This window comes from Panthera pardus, unplaced genomic scaffold (genome assembly GCF_024362965.1).
Source record: "Panthera pardus isolate Hobbes unplaced genomic scaffold, ASM2436296v1 HiC_scaffold_7, whole genome shotgun sequence".
Lineage (NCBI taxonomy): Eukaryota > Metazoa > Chordata > Mammalia > Carnivora > Felidae > Panthera > Panthera pardus.
Window position 1 is genome coordinate 56,712,038 of NW_026527002.1, and position 22,203 is coordinate 56,734,240.

General features: G+C 34.6%; 1 protein-coding gene across 6 annotated transcripts in view; it reads right to left on the minus strand.

The window, feature by feature from the left end:
* The window catches only part of CSMD3 (CUB and Sushi multiple domains 3), a 1,247,213-nt gene that overhangs the window by 397,967 nt on the left and 827,043 nt on the right, over window positions 1-22,203 (minus strand). For all 6 annotated transcript variants that reach the window (XM_053896606.1, XM_019467839.2, XM_019467838.2 and 3 more), the window contains 3 exons: window positions 19,405-19,543; window positions 10,984-11,171; window positions 5,616-5,804 (listed from right to left, as the gene is read on the minus strand). In XM_053896606.1, the coding sequence (XP_053752581.1) occupies window positions 5,616-5,804; window positions 10,984-11,171; window positions 19,405-19,543 (516 nt within the window). The remainder of the gene's footprint in view (window positions 1-5,615; window positions 5,805-10,983; window positions 11,172-19,404; window positions 19,544-22,203) is intronic.

Sequence of the window (22,203 nt, forward strand, 5' to 3'; positions counted from 1 at the left end):
ACAGCATCATTTTCATCAACCTAATGAAATCCTTCATCTTTCTAAATGAGATTATTTTACATTGCAAATATTTGGAATTGTATTTGCTTTGTATTATTGGTTTTTTGAACAATCACAAGAAATTAACGACACATGCATTGATATAATGCATAGTGATACATGCTAATGCAGGTTGAGTTGGATTAATTTTATAAGTGGTTAATTTATTACAGAATATCCTGTCAATCTGATGATGTTTGCTTCTCTAAAAAGTCCCCTTCCTATTAGAATGCTAAGAAAGTATAAGAGGAAATCAGCCCATTAGAATCGCTCATGACAAGACTAAAATTGTAAGATGAATGAAAGTAGGTAAATCTTACATGTGATTTTATTTTACTTTGAGATAGAAAATGGAACTCAAATATATTATAAAAAGATACAGTGATACACAGAGCATTGAGAAAGTTGCTCCAGTAATATTTTTTAAATTCAGTTTGAGAGAACACATGGTGATTTGTAAGGTAAACTTCATTAGAATTAGAGTGTCCAAAAAGGATGTCATGGATCTCTTATCTGTTTTTGTAGGTCACCTCTTCTAAAGAAATTCTAGTTTATCCCATCAACCTTGCTGATGGATGCCATATGTCTTTAGGGATGCAAATACTTTTGTAACAGACATAATAGGTTTCTATGTTCTTGTGAATGGGAGATAGACAAATTGTATATCAAGTGAAACATGGCAGAGAAATTAGGGAATGATAAAATGTACATGGGTACATAATACCCAGTTACTTTATATTAGAGCAAACAGCTGGCAAGGATAAGCATAAAAAGGACAGAGATTAGTAGCACAGCAAGGTCACAATGATAGCCCAAAATATGAGTTGAGGGCAATTAGCCAGACATACAATGATCTTGGCTAGTAGTTGTTTCCTTTTTCCCTCTCTGATTTTTGCCACATATGATTACTACTTTTGTCACATGATAAGTATCAGAGTTTTAAAATAGTAAAGTCTCCTCAAAAGCCAAGCCCTTGAATGTTATTGCCCAGACCTGTAAAATTACACCTTGCTCTTTGTTGTGATATATACCCGGCAAGCATTCAATTGTCTAACTCGAGCAGACAATTTCTAGACTGAGATCCATTAAAACATTTTGAATATTACAATGGAACACAGAAATAACCACCTAATACATATCCCATTATGATTTTTTTGTTTGTTTCTTTTTAATCTGGAATTTGTTTTCTTCTATTTCCAGGTTTCCCCAATTTGAACTGTAAACCCATATCAGAAATTCTTTTTACTTAAGTACCATGCATATTTGCTTATCTTGAACTCTTGGATACTAAACATCAATCCATATACTCTTTTGCTAGTTTAGCCTATGTACTCAAACCTTTTAATTATATGGAACATTTAAATTTAATATTTTAATAATATGGAAGAAATAAGGGAGATTATGAGTTTAAGTACACTCAGTTCAATTGTGTGTTCTGCCTCTATGCCCTGGGTGATCCTGAGCTAATTGTATAATCTCTCTAGTATCTAACCACCACCCCCACCCCCCCCAATAAGATAGCTATAGTGTTTGTAAAACAAAATGGGATAATATGAGGGTGAAATTGCGGTGCCAAGACAAAAGGTGAAAATAAGTCTTGTGTTAAGCAATTCAGAACATATGGCCCACCCAACTATTTATCATATAGGTAGCTATCTTAATTAACAATATTTAGTTCCTAAAGGGTTGAGTCATACCAGGCATATGACCTCAAATTTACCCCTAATACTCCTGACAATCTTCTGTCCCAACTACATAGAAAATACCACCTGGCTGTGACTTTTGACATACACACTACTTTTGACACTTTTTGGTCAAAGTAGAATGCTATCCTAGCTTTTCTTGTCTGACCTTCTCCAGAGCCATTCAAATCACAGTTCTATGAAAAACACTGTAGAGATATTCAAGAGTGAGATCCAATAATGTAGCTAGTAAAAACTGTGTGGATGTGTGTGTGTGTGTGTGAATAGAATTTCTGTTATGTCAGAAGATGTCTTTTAAAAATATATGTTAAAGAAACAAGAAGAATGTATGGTTCTTGATCTCAAGAATATAATAAGGAAAATAAGAAAATGAGTATAGCTGTTATCTCCTCCAGTAGCTCAAGAATATAGACAGTGTTTTTCCATGAACAACAATATTTCTTTAGTGCCTACACAGTAAAATTAATGAATATTGATTTAGTGAATCAAAAAGTGGTTATAAGTTAACAACAACAAAAAAAAATGCCATAGCAAATAAAGAACGACAGGGTCCAAGAAAAGTTGAGATTTTGCCCAGATGCCTTATCCACAGAAAGCATAAGTCAATAACCTTTAAAAACTTACTAAGATTTTGACACAGCTTAGGAGAAGTCTAGGACTTTCCAGTGTAAGGGGGGAAAATGTGGATGGAGGAAAAGGGTGGAAAATATATATGCAAAATCAAAACATAGTTAAGTATTCCTCAAAGGTTAGGAAGTATATTTCATTCATTCTTTTCATTCAACACGAATTAATGGAGTCTCAACTGTGTGACAGGAGCTGCTCTTGGCACTAAGGACATAGTAGTAAACTTAACAAAGTTCCTGCTATATAAAACTGCCATTCTGGTAGAAAAGTGAATGGTAAACACATAAAGGTATTAGAGAATGGATAGTACTATAGAGAAAAGTATAAGTGGCAATACAGGTGGTACTCTGGTGAAAGATAAGGTATCAAATTGTCAAAATAGCACAGAATCTAATTGAGCCATTTCTGACTTGAGGTTTAAATTTCCTTGGTCAACAATGAAACAAGATAAATTTAAAAAGGATCAGTTTTTACTCAGAAACCTATGTATACAGAAAAGAGACCTGAATTCAAAGTACTCTTTCCATTTGAAAAGAATTGATAGTAAAAAGGATAATGTATCATTTTCTAGTCACATATTCCAAGTAGTGCACTATTTAAATAGCTATACAAAATTCTTAAAATAAATATGTGGCATCACGGAGGAAAGAATGCCAAATGTATAATTGTGCTTCCATTTTAAAGGATTTTACTACTTTACTATTATGGAGAATGTGAGCAGGGGCCAGTATAATAGCGGACTTACATATAGGATCTGAATCTAGGCTACCTGAGTTTCAGTCCTGACTCTGCCTGACACAGGGCAAAATACTTCATCTTTGTTTGCCTTAATTTTCTCACCTGTGAGGTGGTGACCATAATATCATTCAGTTTATAGTTATTTTGAAGATAAAATGAGTTAATATATATAGTATTAGTATTAGTATCAGTATTAGTATTAGTATTATTTATAATGTAGCAGTACCAGCACATAGTGAACCGTCAATAAATGTTAGCTGTCATCATTATTACAACCAATCATAATTGTCTAGTTTGCTTTGTGAATCAGTTAACTATGGACTGTGAAAGAGTCCATCATCACAAGAGATGATCTATGTGAGAGTGAAGCATTCTGTACCTTGAGTATCCAGGTAATCAAGGCCAAACAAGGTTACATTCTTGGATGAGGGAAGGGAATTCTATTTATTCACATTTCCTCCCTTTATCCTAGGAAATTTGGATTAGTTTCTTCTGGGGAAAATGTTTAGGTTGGAGGTAAGAAATAATCAGGTCAGTATACTAGATAATAGGGTGTTGAGTTCAGTTCCAGTTAATGAAAAATTAAGTAGTTGCTTTATACAAAACTCAGACATTGATAAAAAGGAATAAATTGAGCCCATGTCAAGTTATGCTCAGTATTAAATAGGAATATAACATAGGACAGATCTAGATGGAGGTTCAAAGGGACAAGATCTGATCTTTCAAAAAATTGATGCCTTGTAAGGATGCAGGAAGGAGACAGAAACTGAAAAGGACAGAGTCCACATGGTTAAGGATCATAAATTCCATGATTAGTAACTTGAACTTTAATCCATAAGCAACAGAAAGCCATTAAGTATTTTTGACATGGGTATAATATAAAATAATCCCAGTGTGAAGGAGGGAAGTTAGATTGACAAAAATGCTCTGATGTAAGGTTGATTGTAGTTGCACTGGCAAGAGATGATGAGGGTCTGTGTTACTCTAGATCTATTCACTTTTATTATTAATAAAACTTCAGCATGTTGGTATACTGGGGCGTTATTTTTATACTCCTGCTTCTTCTGACATTACCTCCATACCTTTTTATCTTGGTGAACTTACTCATGTCAACCATATGGCTTTATCAGGGCATGGCAAACAGTACCTTTACACCACTATCTTTTGTCTCAACCATAGAAACCGATGGATAAATGTCCTGGACAAGGCCAATGATAATGGGCCCTTCTCCTTTGCTATAGTAACTGGTCCAGGTATGGACTGATCAGAAATATTCCCTTGGATTTTTCTCATTGGAACAAGGAAGAACTTTCATTCTTGTCTGATACTGGAAATATGTGACTATAAGTTTCTATGCTTCTAAGAGTGTATTTTCCACCACTAAACCCTCATGTAGATAACACTGGCTATAATTAAAGAGTATTATGTCAAGGCACAGAGAAAAGCCCAGGTAGAAAATGGATAGAGCCTTGTAAAGGTTTGAATTCACACTTATAATTATCTTTAAGAGGTACACCAATCCTGCCTTTTCTAAGATTTGAATAAACAACAAATTCTGCTTTTATTTTTTAACATCAGTTTCAGTTGGGATCTGTCACTTACAATCAGAAGAATGCTGACTATAATAAATAGTATTGTGCCAAATACAAGGAAGATGTGCTGAGGATTCCTTTAAATCTTGTTATAAAAACAAATTGGCTTAAAGCTGTTACTGAAAAATGATGGTACTGAAAGTACTTGAAAAATTAATCATAAAATGACAAATGTGATCTTCCACCTTGAACAAGAATAAGTACAGAACTGGGAAATAGTGTTACAAATAAAATTAAAGCCCAGGACCAAATAATGCATAGATTTACATTGTGTGTGCTTTTTGAGAAAGGAGGTATGAAAACACTTCTCAATCTTAGGGAAGCAGTTTCCTCCACTGTATTTTCACATACATTTTCTGAAAAATGAAGCATTTCTGACTTATTCTATATGGAAACAAAGAAGAGGTAAAGACACTGGAAAAACACTCATCATAACCAGAAATTTGTCACCACAGGAGAGTCAGGGTACATTGTCATAGTGCTAACTAGATAGAATTTGAACTAGCCCATGTTGCTTTCCAAGGTGGGAGGTAATGTTCTCTCCCTTCAGTGCATTCATTAATACCAATCTGACATTTTCAAAGCTCTTTGTCGAAGGTTGATGAACACAGTATGCACTTAAACTGGTTATCTCAGCATATTTTGAACATATATATGTCATCATTAGGCATAGGGTTAGTTTGGCTGGTTATCAATATTTATTGTTTTTTTTTCTTTTTGAAGTATAGTTGACATATAATGCATTCTTTATTTTCTGTATTAATGGTGTGGTAACATATAATTACCAAAATTCAAGATGATCTTTTTAAAATATGAAATATTTGTAGTTGTATTAAGTCTCACATTTTATAAATACTATATTGATTTCTTTTTTGTTTATAAGTTAGCTTATTTTGCATACTGAATTAATTCTTACCATCACAGGTTGGGAGTGGATGACTCCACCAGTGGTTTTTTTCACATAGAAGAGGCTCTTCATGGCTCAGCCTATATCCTGGATCACAACTAAATGAAACAGTAGAACCGATGGAGAAATCATGACCATAGCGACGGCCATGTACAGGAATGCCGGGGTCCAGGCAAGAATAAGTGTTCACTGTAACACCTAGGAGACAAAGGGAATATGACAAAGAGTAAGTTTGATGGATTTGGATTTGCCAAAATTGATTCTTATTTCTCAAACAATTGTGAGTTACGATTTTCACAAATAAATGAATGTCGGGGCGCCTGGGTGGCGCAGTCGGTTAAGCATCCGACTTCAGCCAGGTCACGATCTCGCGCTCCGTGAGTTCGAGCCCCGCGTCAGGCTCTGGGCTGATGGCTCGGAGCCTGGAGCCTGTTTCCGATTCTGTGTCTCCCTCTCTCTCTGCCCCTCCCCCGTTCATGCTCTGTCTCTCTCTGTCCCAAAAATAAATAAAAAACATTGAAAAAAAAATTAAAAAAAAAAAAAAACAAATAAATGAATGTGCCCATTACTTTATTTAAACAATCAGCAATTTGTTTAGCAAATTTCTTCTGACATTTTCTGTCCACAAAGTCCACATTCAGATCATTTGGTTCTATGAGAACCTGATGAAACTGTACAGTTACCTATCAAAATTTATAATGTCATAAATTCTATAGATATAAATCTATAGCGATAAATGAAAGTGTGAACACAAGTACCTTTGTAATAGCAGTACAACTGCTCTGGTGGCTCCTTGTCAGGGTTTCAACAGCCTGTAGTGCACTTGGTGTCTCCAAACGATAATCTCCCTTGTGACTTATAATGCCTAATTGACATCCTACCATGACAATGCTTTTCCCTTAATAAGACATGGTTTCCCAACCTTGGCCCTGTTACGTTTTTAGATTGAATGACTTTGCTGTGGGGCTGTCCTGTGCTCTGCAGTATGTTTAGCAGCATTCCTGGCCTCTACCTTCTCCAGTCATGACAACCAAAAATGTCTCCAGGTATTGCCAAATGTTCCCTGGGATGCAAAAATGCCCAGAGTTGAAAACTGAGGTATAAGGTAAAATAAATAATTACCTTTTTGTTCCTAAATGAAAGACTTAGACAATGAATAACTGTTGTTTTGATATTCCAATAATACAATAATTAGCATTTTCAAATTGTGTCTGATTAAATCACATTCACAAGAGAAACGGTTTACTTGTATTAGCTACCCAACTTTAAAATGAAGTATTTAAAATAGATACAAAAAACATAGTTCACTTTTTAAAGAGATCGATTATACTTTTTAAATATATTTATCAAACATATTCATTTCATTTAAATGCTATTGTTTTTAATGAGAAATTTAAAAATAACAAAAATTTTATCTTTAACACAATTACTTTAACCTGCTATGTTCCTCTTCTCCATGTGACCATTTATCTTCTAGGCACCCAAGGCTTTGAAACCCTCATTCACCTTTGACTCCTTCTCACAGTTTTGTTTTTCCTCCACAAAATGTATCTGAAATCCATCCTCGTTGAAAAGCATAATGTCATTTATTACTTCTCTTACCCTACCCCAGGCCTGCATCACTTCAATTATGTAGGACAAACCATAATCCCTGGCCTCTCTTTCAGTATCCTCCACCTCCAGTCCATTTGGGATATAATTTTGGACATATGTATCCTTAAAATACGCTATTTCTTTGCTTTTGTACCATATGTTTATGACACCAAGTTCAGTCATCACCCTGACATTCAAGACTTCCGAACTGAACTCTACTATTTGCAGTTTTCATTAACTCTCAGTAGTCATCTTTCCTCCCAGTCAGGTTAAGTTTCCTCACTAGTTTTCTATTTTATTTCAATACCACAAACACCCTCAGTCATCCCCTTCATTTATAAAATCTTCTCAATTTTTACCAGACAAGCTCAGATGCCCTCTCCTTCAAGTCATGATCTTCTAATGCTCTGGCTCATTCTGTAACTTTCCTTTATCCAAAACTCCTATGTTGTAGTGAAGTCTTAAGAAATCAGGGAAATGTGTGCTTGAAGAAGTCACATACAATGTAAATCATGGTAAAAGCAAAAAAACAAGCAAATGTAATGATCCCAAAGTGATTTTAATGGTTTCAGATTATTTGGAGTAGAGGTCAGTAAAGGTTAATCATTTAATTTGTCCTTCTTGTCTCTCCAATTGATGGATACAGTAAGATCTTGCATTTCTTTTATGTCCCTTACCATATTGCATATATCTAGCACTCAAAGGATAAGTCTAAAGAGATATTTCATAATTGATTGACAAGCAAATAGATCAAAGCAGTGGAAATGTTTTGATTTCTCTACCTTTCTCATACGTATTGACTTTAAATGTAACAACTGTTCTTTAAACAATATATTCTCTTAGATGTCTTCCATTCTCCACAGTTGAAAAAAAATATGTATACATGCATATAAAAATATGTCTTTGGAGATGGGTATCTGTGTCTATAAATTTGTTCTGTATCCATTTATAATTGTATTGTTTTATATATTATTTACACATCCAAGAAGACTCAATTATATTTGTATTTAAAGAAATACAACATAATAAGCAGAAGTGTTTATTGGGAGGCAGGGGGGAAAACTACCGAAACACAAAATGGGTTATGTTCCTAAATTCTATTCCATGTTGTTATTATTCTAATTTTTAATGTGTTCTGAAAACTATAAATCTTATTTTGTTTGTACAGTTTTTGCAATCTCCTTGTTTTGAAAGAGAGTTGAGTAAATAGTGCCCCAGCAGAGGGAGTAAAATGAAAATCTGGAGACCAAGCAATTTTAGTACTGCAAATAATACATCGAATTTTGGTCTCCTGGGAAAATCAAGTTTTCCTTTATAATGGATATAGTTTAAAAAAAGAAATTCACCAAACACCAAATATGTTCTTGTAGTTTTAATTAGTGTAATAATCAAATTTCATTCTACTGATTTTGGAGGTTTTGAATGGTTCATTTAAAAAAAAATAGCTGGTTACCTGCAGCTGGGAAACTTATTAAGTAACAACAACAAAAATAGATCTTTGCTTGTTTGTGTTCCTGAAACGAAAGGGCTTGTGATGTTAGAGATTATTTCATAGTAGTAATTAAACCACAACACTAAATAGAATAAAAAATGAGAGGAAGTGATTTCTTGTAAACCAATTTAAATTGAACATTACTGCCTGCTGCCAGATTTGACCAAAGCCAACATCCAGTAGGTCTTTTATCAATCTCAGCCTCTCTGGGTCTCAGCCTCCACCCTGTCTTTTTAGTCACTAGCCTCCAATAGTAACTTTGATTATGTTACCAAGAGTTTATGGGTGACAGATTTTCTGACTGACAAAGATGCTCTGCCTTGACCAAACTTTAGTCCAGCTCCACTGAACCCTTTTGACTAGGTCTCACCAGTGGCCCATTTAGTCCAGTTTTAGCAGAAATCCTGCTGGGTCAGTTTATTGAAAATCCTCCTCCAAGATAAGGCTATCTGATCAAATTCCTTATTCCCCACTCTCAATATCTTTTCACTCTGGCTTGCCTTTAGCAAAAACCCTGTCTAATGTGTTTAGCCAGATTTCCCCTAACTCTAATGGTTCCTCTTAGCAATTCCGATCCACTGGTCCCCACTTTGCTCCATGACTAGAAATCCCCACTTGTAGTCAGAGCTGAGCTCAATCTCTCTCCCTTAATATGAAACCCCATTGTAATAAAAGTCTGCTCTACTGTCTTTAACAAGTGTTGGCGAATAATTTCTTTTATAGCAAAGGAATACACTAGAGCTTGACATCTCATTTTAATTCCGCATCGGATTAGTTTTCAAAGAAAAAATATAAGAGCTACCATTCACTGAGGACTAATTGCATGCTAGCTATTATAATCACACTTTGCATGTGTAATTTTATTTAATGTTAAAAATTTTCCTGTATCTGACATGTGATAGAGACCACACACCTGGGTTGCGGTGGGATTGAACGTGATTTGTTAGGTATAGAATATAGCAACAGATCAACGGAAAAGGTGCCTGCCCATTTGTAACATATTGATAAAAATGAATTGCTAGTAAGAATTTTGAAATAGATTGCAAAAAACGACTCCAACTCAATTTTAACACATATATGTTAAACTAAAAATCTCAATTAAGATCCTTCAGTTCATTTTAATTTATAAGTATGTGTTAACCCTCTTATTACACTTTATAACAATATCTAAGAAATATAACTCCATGCCATAAAACTCTAAATAAAGAGAAGTTAATATAATTTAAAAATATTATGGAAAATATAATATTTTAAAAAGCAATGAATATATATTGGTTATGGTTTTAAATGCCCATGAGTCAATTAACCAGGTCTACCAAAAAGACACCCAATATAGAAAATAAAGATATAAATTTCAAATGCAGGCATTTTTCTTGAGAGGGAAGGGGGTATTGGAGACTTGAATATAAAAATAAGTGAAATAATACCTATCTGCACTTGATATAAAGATATCTTGCAATAACCCTTTAAATGTGCTATTAGAACCATTTCACCAAAACTGCTTTTCATATGCAGATACACAGTGATGTACCCTGAGATGAAAATGCACGCATAGATGAGTTTACATGTATACATCATATGCAATACACCCACATATGTATAAATATGCCACATGTTTGTAAATTAAAAAAAGTTTGTTTCTATGTATATACCAGGATCAAATTATTTTTAAATATCAGATGTATTTTAGATGTTTTAAATAAGACTGTACGTGGGATTATTACAAGCTTATTTCAACACTGTGACTTACAGCTTGTTTTAATATGCAGTCTTTGAGCGGTTATGTTAGCCATATTTGAATATATGTGTATGTACTAGACTTTCTGATGTTAATATACTTTTCAATATTTTATACAAAATAATAAAGTTGAATATTTTAAATGGAAAATGTGTGCAATTAATGTAGGTAAAATTAAAAGAATGATATGAAGCACATGCTAAAAAATTTGTCAATGTTCATATACATCCTAGATTGACATTTATTACTATTATGCACCACTAAAATTGTGCACAAATTACTAGTACAGAAACTCATTTTTTAAAATTTGTTATTTGATACTTCTGACAATCTGTCAGTATTTCCTTTCATAATAATGTTAGGTAGATATTGTTGAAAAATCTGTAAAATTTATGAAAACACATTATTATCTTGTAAACCATTAGCATTCTCTTCAAAGGAAGCCTTAATTGTATTTTCTTAATAAATCTTGTAGCTCTTTTAGTAATACGATGGTAATACAAACGTAGGGGAAACAAAATAGGGAAATCAAAATATATTTTGGCATTACTTACTTTCATAATGAATCTTGAAACCGTTGTTAGAACGGCTGTTGTCTGTTGTAAATAGAAGGTATATGAAATTACTGCTACTGAATAGAAACTGGGGCACCTGCGTACCATTATAAGATCCAAGTAAGGGTGACAGCAGATTTGGCCCATCATGCACTTCCAGAACATCATAATTCAGTTCAGTCTGAAATCTGAGATTAAGAGACACACGTAGAAATATTTTTATTAGAATACCACTATAAGGAAAACAATAATTTAGATTGCTATTTAAATGACTATTTAAACGTTTTACCATTTTTGTGTTATACTTTTCTTCAGCTTATCTCATATCATATATCACTTAAGACCTCATCTGAAGCTCTTCATCTTATGGGAAATTATCCTGAAAGAGGTATGTGCATACATCTGTTGTTCATAAGTAAGATTTCTTTCAAATATTGTGGAATATCCTCAGTAAATAAATGACCTTTTCATTGACCACACATATTTCGGGAGTTGCTTTTCTTTTATCTTCCTTATTTCATAGAAAACTATGTGATTTATATTTATCTTCAATCAAATAATCAGATTCTTAGAGCAATTGTATATAGATTTCAAATCCGACTTCTGCTTTATTAGAGTGGTCCTTTTTTTGACAAGTCTATTTTGTCCATTAAAAATAGGGTTTTTTTTTATTTCAAAATAATGGTTCTAATTATAAGTAGGTAATGACAATAATGATGATGCAGTTGATGTTCACTAAGTGCTTGAGGCTCTTGCTAAATATTTTATCTACATTCATCTCTCCAAGCCTCAAACTAACCCAGTAAGTGAGCCCTTATTATACTCATTTTGCAGGTAACAAAACTGAGGCCTGCAGAACTTACATGGTTCAAACCCAAGTCTCTCTCTCCCTAATGACTATACTAAGCCATGAAAAGCTGGTCAGTTGTATTTTTAGATTTCTGGTGGTTGTTACTGTTATCATTTTCAATTCTTTTAGAAGACGTAATTTTTATAAATTGCAATCAACACGGATCAACAATATTTTAACATGCATAAATACTATCAACAAAATAACATTTTGTGTTCATTCCCGCACTTCAAGATTGTACAACATTCTGAATTGGAAATCAGAAATCTTAGCCGTGGAAAAACTTTACTTGGAATCATGGAAAATTGAGCAACTTATTGCCTTGTCCCTGATGATCCTGCAGCCCAGGAATTTCTTTTTCTACCAATGTATTCCTACATATCCTCCAGTTTTCAGCTTGAATACGTCCAGAAGCAGCCTTTCCCTGATATCAGTGTAGGTTAGTTTCCCTACTGTATTGCTTCATTTTATTGCAGCTTTTGTGATACCAATCATGGTTGTGTTTGCTTGTTTAATAGGTGTCTCCTTTAAGAGTCTATATGTTCCACAAGGTCAAACGGTGTCTGTATTTGCCAATGCTTTGCATATGGCAGGCACTCAAATATTTATTGGATAAATGAAAGAATTAATATATTTGAAAGACAAAAATATCTTTCTTTACTCTATGGTTGTTACCAATTTTATACAAAGCATTCAATACACTTAGATACTTTAGTGTTTACCATGAACCTTGGGTGGCTCAGTGGCACCTGGGTGGCTCTTGGTTTTGGCTCGGGTCATTGCCTCACAGTTCATGAGTTCGAGCCATGCATCTGGCTCTGTGATGTTAGCATGGAGCCTGCTTGGGATTCTCTCTCTCTGCCCCTCCCCTGTTTGAACACTTGCGTGCTCCCTCTCTCTCTCTCTCTGTCTCTCTCAAAAATAAATAAATAAACTTAAAAAAATTAAAATGTATCTTCCAATGCATTTTTGGTAACTAGTTGTCTCCAGTACACTCTTAAAAATAATTTTTAGTTACAATGTCCATCAACTTTCAAAAGATTACTTTACTATACACTTGCCAGCCTTTTCCAGTATTACAAAATTAAACTACATTATTCTTCAAATAACAAAAGAAAACTCAAAACCTGGTCCAAACAACTGAATGGAAAATCTAAAAACCAGAAACTTTATTTCATTATAAAATACAATTACAAATACAGCATATAAGTAGTAAAAATTAAGTGTACAATTCAATACTAGTTAAGAAGTGCAATTGAAATATTTTTCCATCTGTACCACTTTTATATCCTGTTAAGCAATATACTTAGTAAAGTGAATGAATTTCATAAGCTTATCTTAGTCTTTATTTTGCAATATGGAATATATTGCATTGGTCTAAAAATAGCTTTTCCAATAATACAATTTAGAATAGGAAATATATAGGAACACACTATGTCCTTTAAGTAAATGATCAGACAATGGTACATTGTGAATTCATTATTTGGTTGTTTTGTAGTCAGTCTATTGCAGTATTAAAACTGGAGTTTCATTTCGATAGCTAGTCAGCTGATGATAACCAAATTAAAATGCACAGAAGAGTCAGAGATTACTCTGAATTGAAACCTAAAGAGACAAGTCTTAATAGAATAGCAGCATTAACTGGTGATATAGAGAACAATGTTCAGTAGGAATGAATCCTTAAAAAGAAAATCGTCACAGATTCGCCTCAAGGAATTATAAAAATACATTACAATAATCAGGGAAATGAATTAGGGTTACACAATAATTTGAATTTTTTTCATTTTGTGTTTCAAGATAGTTGTACACATTGCTCATAAATTGTCTCAATCTAGTGTTCATTTGTTTATGACATTAAAGTTAGTGTTATTCATAAACAAATGTTATGGAACCACTAGATGATATTCAAAATGAAATCAACCTTATCTTACTCAATTTTTGTTGTCTTTTAAAAACATTCTTGATGTAATCCAAACCCATTCTGACCAAATTGAAATAGTCCTCATTAATTTAAAAATAATAATAATAATAAAAAAAACAGTTGCTGTCTGGAAGACTGATACTGATGGCTGTGGTCTAGAAGTTGAAGAAAAGGGATAGAAAGACAGACTTAGGATGATTAATAAACAGGAAACGAGTTCATTTAGAAGCTGGCAAATATTGAGAAAATTTACAAACTGTTGGAAGAAACAAAGCAAAAATCCTCTGCAGATCTGAAAATGAGACTTGCAAACTGTTTGGCTATGTTAAGAAGAGATAAACAGTTAGAAAACCACGTATGTTACTTGGCATTACTGTTTTGTTTTGTACTTGATAGACAATTTGATTTCCTAAGATTTCATTGACTTAAGGTACTTGAGATAATTTCAAGAAGCCAACTAACGGCTAATAGATTTATAATATTTTAGTTCTTTCTTTTGTCCTATAAATTAAATCTAAACAATTACTACATTTGAGAATATAGGAAAATAGCCATGCCACCATCTTCATCATAGTATTTGGTTAAATTTTCATTCGAACCAAATTAACTTAAGTTATTCCTAGGTATTAGAAAGCAAATGACATAACTCAGTAATAAATACATTTCATTCTTTGGAACCAAATTCTATGAAAAGTATTCTCAGAATGACAAAAACTATTAAAGAGTTTGCAACCAGTGTTCTCTTTTTTCAAATTTGTTTTTAACATTTTTTTATTATTGAGAGACAGAGAGAGACAGAGCATGAGCATGAGAGGGGCAGAGAAAGGAGGAGAGAAACAGAATCCGAAGCAGGCTCCAGCTTCGGATTGAAGCTGTCAGCACAGAGCCTGACGCGGGGCTCGAACCCACAAACTGTGAGATCATGACCTGAGCCGTAGTTGGACGCCCAACTGACTGAGCCACCCATGCACACTGCAACCAATGTTCTTACAATAGCTTGGTTGGAAATCAGAAGGGAATTCGCTTTTTCAAGAATGTAATTCTTGTTTGCTACCTCAGAGATGATATCTTGTTTCTCAAAACAATCTTATGGGGAAAATGAAGCACCAAGATATTCTAGGGTCAGTAAACAAGGAAGGGATAGATGTACATATTTCTGATTTCAAGGTGACTATTTTATGCCTCTCACTTAATGAATAAACTTCTCATTTATTTTTTAACTCGATGAAGTCACTTGCTCACTGCTTCACTACTGACCCACTCCTTACCATCTGACAGCTACTTAAGATGTGGATTTTTTTAGTTTAGTTTTTTTTTTTTTAATGTTTACTTATTTTTGAAGGAGACAGAGACAGAGCATGAGCAGGGGAGGGGCAGAAGAGAGGGAGACACAGAATCCGAAACAGGCTCCAGGCTCTGAGCTGTCAGCACAGAGCGCCACACAGGGCTCAAACCCATGAGCCGTGAGATCATGACCTGAGTGGAAGTCAGACGCTTAACTGATTGAGCCACCCAGGCACCCCAAGATGTGGATTATTTTAAAGAAACCAGTCTTATGACCAAGCAGAATGACTACGGATAACCCTAGAGCAAAATCTTATACCATTAAAGGAGCTTCAGAAAGGAAGAAATGGAGGAAGATATTTAAATAATTTTCCTTTCAAATAGCTCCAACTCAAGAATCTAATGGGCTTGTGTGTGTGTATATGTGTGTGTGCAGGAAGGAAGGGTAGATAGAGGACTCAAGCTGCCAAATGAATATTTCAGTTTTATATAACTTTATATAACTTTACACAACTATAAAGTAAAATTCTTTTAAAAAAGTAAAATTCAAAAGCAATATACTGATACAGCTACACCCTGTCTATTCTAAAATAGTGAAAATAACATCAATAAATTCTTAAAGCATTTCTAACTCTTAATTCATTCAATGTTTGAGCTAATTAACAAGGAATTACATACGTGCATATATATACATATATTTGTATATGTGTGTGTATGTGTATTATATTACACACAGACATTGATATCAAGGAGGTGAAGGAGCTAGGAGGTTTAAAATTTACTTCAAAGTGTGATTTAGGGACCAAGAAAAGAGGCACAGTTGATAAGACTTACTCAGGGGTACTCAAGGGAAGATTTTTGGGCTCTAGGAATCATTTCTCACCAAGGCCTGTTCTGTTTCCCCTACAGCATTGTCCATTGTTGCTGCGCACAAATCCCAGCAATGACAATCACTTTTCAGGCTAATGCCTGCTTACAGCCTAACTTAAAGGATTTGTGTCTCAGTAAGCAGATAATTGAATAAGAAAGAGGCAGAGTAAAAAGTGTTAAGTAACTATATTTACCAAAATTAAATTGGGTTTTGTCTATTTAACTGGTATTACAGCTTATAAGCTGAAAAGAGTTTTTTACCAGGAAGTTAAGTCTGGGATAGTCTAATTTAGAATATAGGCTGTGGGTGGCTCAGTCGATTAAGCATCCGACTTTGGCTCAGGTCATGATCTCACAGTCCGTGAGTTCGAGCCCCACTTGAAGCTCCGTGCTGGCAGCTCAGAGCCTGGAGCCTGCTTCAGATTCTGTGTCTCCCTTTCTCTCTGCCTCTGCCCCACTCACACCGTCTCTCTCTCTCAAAAGTAAATAAACATTTAAAAAAATAGAATATAGGCTGTAATATACATGAGTTCATTTTAGAGAATTCTGAAGATATCTACACAAGATAGGCAAGCAGCAAAGAGGCCCATGTAACTGCCTATTGGGAGGGATACAACATACATGTTAAAAACTTTGGACAGGGGGCGCCTGGGTGGCTTGGTCGGTTAAGCGTCCGACTTCGGCTCAGGTCATGATCTCACGGTCCGTGAGTTCGAGCCCCGCGTCGGGCTCTGGGCTGACAGCTCAGAGCCTGGAGCCTGTTTCAGATTCTGTGTCTCCCTCTCTCTCTGCCCCTCCCCTGTTCATGCTCTGTCTCTCTCTGTCTCAAAAATAAATAAACGTTAAAAAAAAAAAAATAAGAAAAAAACTTTGGACAGAGAAAATGTGTCTTCAAACAAAAGTACAAAATCAAAAGTCACAAGTGTGGTGCTCTGAATTATAAGCATCGCGTTGCAATCTGCTTCTCGAGTTGGCAACTCAGCCTACTTAGGGCTGAAAGATATCAGATGTTATTTATTTATTTAATGATGGTTAATGACTCACACTAGTAAACCAGGGGATGCTTTTCAATGGAATAATGCACTTTGTGTTAATAAAACCTAAACTAATTTTCTAGTGATAGTATTATGCTTATATAGTGTTTAAGACTTGAATATAAAATAATGAATATAAGCTATTTTTAAAGTCATCTATAATTTGAGTCAGCTGGGAGGTAGAGAAAGTGAATTCTTAGGAACAATCAATATAATTTTTTAAATTATTCAATGATATGATCAATATTATTATGTCATATTGTATATTCCAAACAGAATAAAAATCTGTGTAATAAAGTAAGTTTGGTTAATTTGGGTCCCACATTCATGGAACACCGTTATTTGAGAAAGACTTGATTCTGAATAAATAGTATGATTTTCACTAAAATTGCTATGGCAATGCAAGCTGTATCTCTGAATAAAGGATATGGTTTCAACATCACCACAAAAAGCTCTGCCAAAGTATTCTAAATATAAACTTTTTCTTTTGAGAGAGAGAGAGATAGAGAGAGCGAGCGAGCTAGTGAACAGGAGAGGGGCCAAGAAAAGGAGAAGGAGAGAGAATCCCATGCAGGTTCCAGGCCCAGTACAGAGCCTGACTCAGGACTTCATCGCAGGACCGTGAGATCATGACCTGAGCTGAAATCAAGAATCAGATGCTTAACCGACCAAGCCACCCAGGCACCCCTCTAAATATAAACTTTTTTTTTAGTGTGTAAGTCATTGTTATGAGCTGATTTGTGTCCCCCTAAAATTCATATGTGAAGTCCTAATCCCTAGTACCTCAGAATGTGCCTATCTTTGGAAAAAGTTCCTCTAAAGAGATAATTAAGGTAAAATGAGATCATATGGGTGGTCCAATATGAACACTATCGTTGTAAGAAGAGAAAATTAGGAAACAGACACACTGAGGAAAGACCATGTGAAGACACAGGGAGAAGATGGCCATTTACAAACCAAGGACAAAGGACTTCAGAAGAAACAATCCTGCTGACACCTTGATCTCAGACTTCCAGCCTCCACAGCTGTGAGGAGATTCATTTCTGTTGTTTAAACTACTTAGTCTGTGGTATCTTGTTATGACAGCCCTAGCAAATTAATACAGTTGTAAGAAAGTTTGTGGGCTATAGTCAGGTAGGATGGTCTCATGTGAAATGTTTAATACTAATATCTGTCAAACATAATTTGTTTTCTTCTCAACTTTTAACACTAGTGTGGATAGATTAATTCACTGGAGACCCTCTTGAATTAGGGAAGGATCATGTTATGTTTGTAAAATTCAATCATCAGCATAATTCTGCTATATTTATATATTTGTATGATTTCCGTGTGACTACAAAGCTTACAAAGGTAACCTTTTCAAAATTATTATTATTATTATTTTTTATTGAGACAGAGAGAGAGAGAAAGTGTAAGGGCTAGTCAGGGAGGGGCAGAGGGAGAGAGAATCTTAGCAGGGCTCTACCCCAAGACCCTGTGATCATGACCTGAGGCAAAATCAAGAGTCATTTAACCATGTGAGTCATCAAGGTGCCCTGGTCCCTTATTCTGTTAAATAAAGGGGTTGGAAGATGAGGGGAGTCAATAATAAAATTAGGAAATTTTATTATAAATGCGTCCATTTCCATTTGTGAATACTGATCCAAGCAAAGACCTGAAGTTTCATTCTTTAACTTTGTAATAGTTAATATGGTCTTTCATGGTATAGATTATTTGATCAGTAAGATTAGTTTTCTTAGGAAAAAATATCCTCAACTGGCCAACCATTAATACACATGAATTTGACACAGTCATGTTTTTGAAGGAATTGTAGGTGTAGGGATGTGGGTAGTGTGCTTAAGTGCCTGAGGCTGTAATACAGTATAAATTCAAATGTGTTTACAACAATTTTGCCTTTTGAAATACAGCAGAAAACACAGGCCTTTTAAAATGCAGGACAAATATGGGGCACCTGGGTGGCTCAGTTGGTTAAGTGTCCAACTTTGACTCAGGTCATGATGTCGTAGTCTGTGGGTTTGAGCCCCATGTCAGGCCCTGTGCTGACAGCTCAGGGCCCAGAGCCTGTTTCAGATTCTGTGTCTCCTTCTCTCTCAGCCCTCCCCTGCTTGCACTCTGTCTCTCTCAGTCTCTCTCTCAAAAGTAAAGATTAAACAATTTTTTTAATTAAAAAAATATATAGGACAGCTAAACACATTAAGTTAAGGGCCCCATGTTCATATTTAGATAGTGTGCCATATTTGGCCACCTTTCATATCTCAATAGTACTGATAGAACATTGAACAAATAGAAAATCAACTTGACAACAGGCTGAAGGGTTAAAAGGGACAAATATCTGAAGCATTCAAGGCACAGAAACTATTACAATAAAACTATACATTGATTTAATAAATAAAATGGATAATGCTGACTATTGTTTTAGATAACATGTACTTTTTTAAAGGTAGAAAAATATTGGTAGAGACCTTTCAAATGTAATTTTGATAGAGTGTCCGGGTTCAGCTTCAATCACCCACTCACAGTTCAAAGAGTCTTTATAGTATCCTGGCCATCCTGGTGAAAGAATCAATCCACTGGGTGCAGAAAAATGGCCACCACATGGAGCTGAAAAATGAAATCGGAGAATAAGTAAGAATAGAACTTTTATAACAAGTTGTAGAAAGTATTATTAGCAGCAACTATAATTTTTAAAATAAATTTCTGCATGTACTTTGTAAATGCTATTTAATAACTTTTTGAAGGTAAAACTACATCTGGTCCTTCTATTGCTGAATGATTATTTTTCTTAGAAAAATTAGTTTACTTTTTGAAATATGGCATAGTTATGCACTCAGCATGTCAGATAAACTCAATATCCTCAAGTGTCCTAACAATATCCTTTAAATACATGCTTGTGTCTCCATCATTTTCATGTTCAAAGCTTGAAAACAATGTAAATTGTTAGTTTTAGTTTGTCTCCCTTTCATTTTCTGACTTACATTATCAAATACTGCTAATTCATGCTACACACTGCCTAAAACTCTAATCTTGCTTATTCCAGAGTCCCTACTACAATTTGGGCCTTCATTGATTCTGCCTCTTCCCTGATTTCCCATCCACTGATTTCTCTCTTGCTTCAGTCCAGCTGTCAGAATAATATCCTTCAAATTACAGTTTCATTATACCATCCCCTTCCCTAGACGTCTATTTTCATCCGTTTTCCTTTAACACCAGATTCAAACTCTAAGTTTACAATTTCAAGTATATAATTTTCTGCTTTTCTGTAAATTTATACACAATTAAAATCACAATGATAACATTGTAATTCCAGTAGGTACTGATTGGGTCTTTTGGGGTAAATACCTCATTTTGGAGATGAATAAACCCGGTCCATAGAAAAGCAACTCCTCAAAGTTCACTAGGCTTATTAAATCTTATTAATAAGTACTTATTAAAAGTGCTTTCAAGTTATTTATTTATTTATTTTTTTTTACAAAACAGGACCTCAAAACTGGTCCTCTCCCAATATCTCCCAGTACTGGTAAATGAAATCACCAGCCACAGAGTAGCATAAACCAGGAAGCTAGAAGTAAGCATTTTCAATTTTTCCTTAATCCTTACCATTTATTCTCATATCCAACCTATCCTCAATCTCTTGTTTTTTTCATCTGTATAGCTGCCATTTGAGTGTCAATTATCATAACAGGGTGCCTGGGTGGCTTAGTCGGTTGGGTGACTAACTGTTGATTTCGGCTGAGGTTATGGTCTCAGGGTTTGTGGCTTTGAGCCCCACATTGAACTCTGTGCTGACAACAAGGATTCTCTCTCCCTCTCTCTCTGACCCTCCCCTGCTTGTGGTTTCTCTGTCTCAAAATAAATAAATAAACATTAAAAAAATTATCATATCATAATCTCATCTCTGCAGTACACTCTCATAAATAACCCTTCTAACTGGCCTTTTCATCTACATTAACTATCCTCTATGCTATAATCTCTATGCTATAACCAGAGTGGTGTTTTTAAACCTCAAATCTGACCACACCCTTCAATGGCTTCCATCCCTGTTGACACATAAGGTCCTGCCCATCTAGCTTTTCTTTATGCTCTCTAGCCTACATTCAACTTCTCTACTTTACTTTGCAGCCCAGCTACCTTAACCTACTCCATACCTTCAGGACATACACACAGAAAACAAAAAATGGAGGAAAGAGTATTTGAATTACTAAAAAATATTCAGAAAGAAAACAGATCAAATATATACTATTAGCTTTTCAACATATTATAGAGCATTCCCAAATACTTACTAGGTTATATTTTTATTTTCTCTTAAATAGTTCCATTTAAACTTTATCCCATTTGTTTGTATTTTTGTTGTTTACTTATTTCTTTTTGTTTTACCTTACAAAATTTCTAAAATCTATTGCTCCAGACACTATTTTTACTAGTTTTCATTTTTGAAATAATTTGATACAACCCAAAGAAAATAGGAAATATTTATAAATTGGCCTAGGAATGCAGCATTACTATAAATATCCATTTAAGAAAAGTATTTTTATGTGAAATTGCCAAAATTTGTTATTTGTATGCAAAAGAAAATCTTTCAGATAAAATTAGATTTTCTTCTGGGGTGCCTGGGTGTCTCAGTTGGTTAAGTGTCCAACTTGGCTCAGGTCATGATCTCGTGGTCTGTGGTTCGAGTCCTGCATCGAGCTCTGTGCTGACAACTCACAGCCTGGAGCCTGCTTCGGTTCTGTGTGTGTGTCTCTCTCTCTCCCTCTCTCTCTCTCTCTCTCTCTCTCTCTCTCTCTCTCTTTCTCTGCCTTTTTCCCACTTGTGCTCTGTCTCTCTCTCTCAAAAATAAACATTAAAAAAGATAGATTTTCTTCCTTAGTAGAATTTAATTTTGTTTCCTAAAAAGCTTTCAAAGGAGACCATTTCCATGAGGATTATTTACTCCTCTTTGTTACAATGACTCATAATTAGGTTTCCTGTAGGGTTATTATGTATTTCAAAAATAAAATTATGTGCATAATAGCCACTTAAATTACCATATTTTAAAAGATAGAGTAGAGTATCTTAGGGAGAGAAGGTCCTAGAATTATGGAGAATTTCTGACAGAAATCCTAAATATGTCATGGACTCATATTGTTTTAGGCAAGGATTTGTGCACTTCAGTATAATCATCGTTAAAAGAGGCAATCAGTCATAAAATTAACAATTGAGTAATGGGCCATAAAGGATTAAAAAGTAAAATACTCAGAAGCATTTTAGCTGGTCCCTCTCTC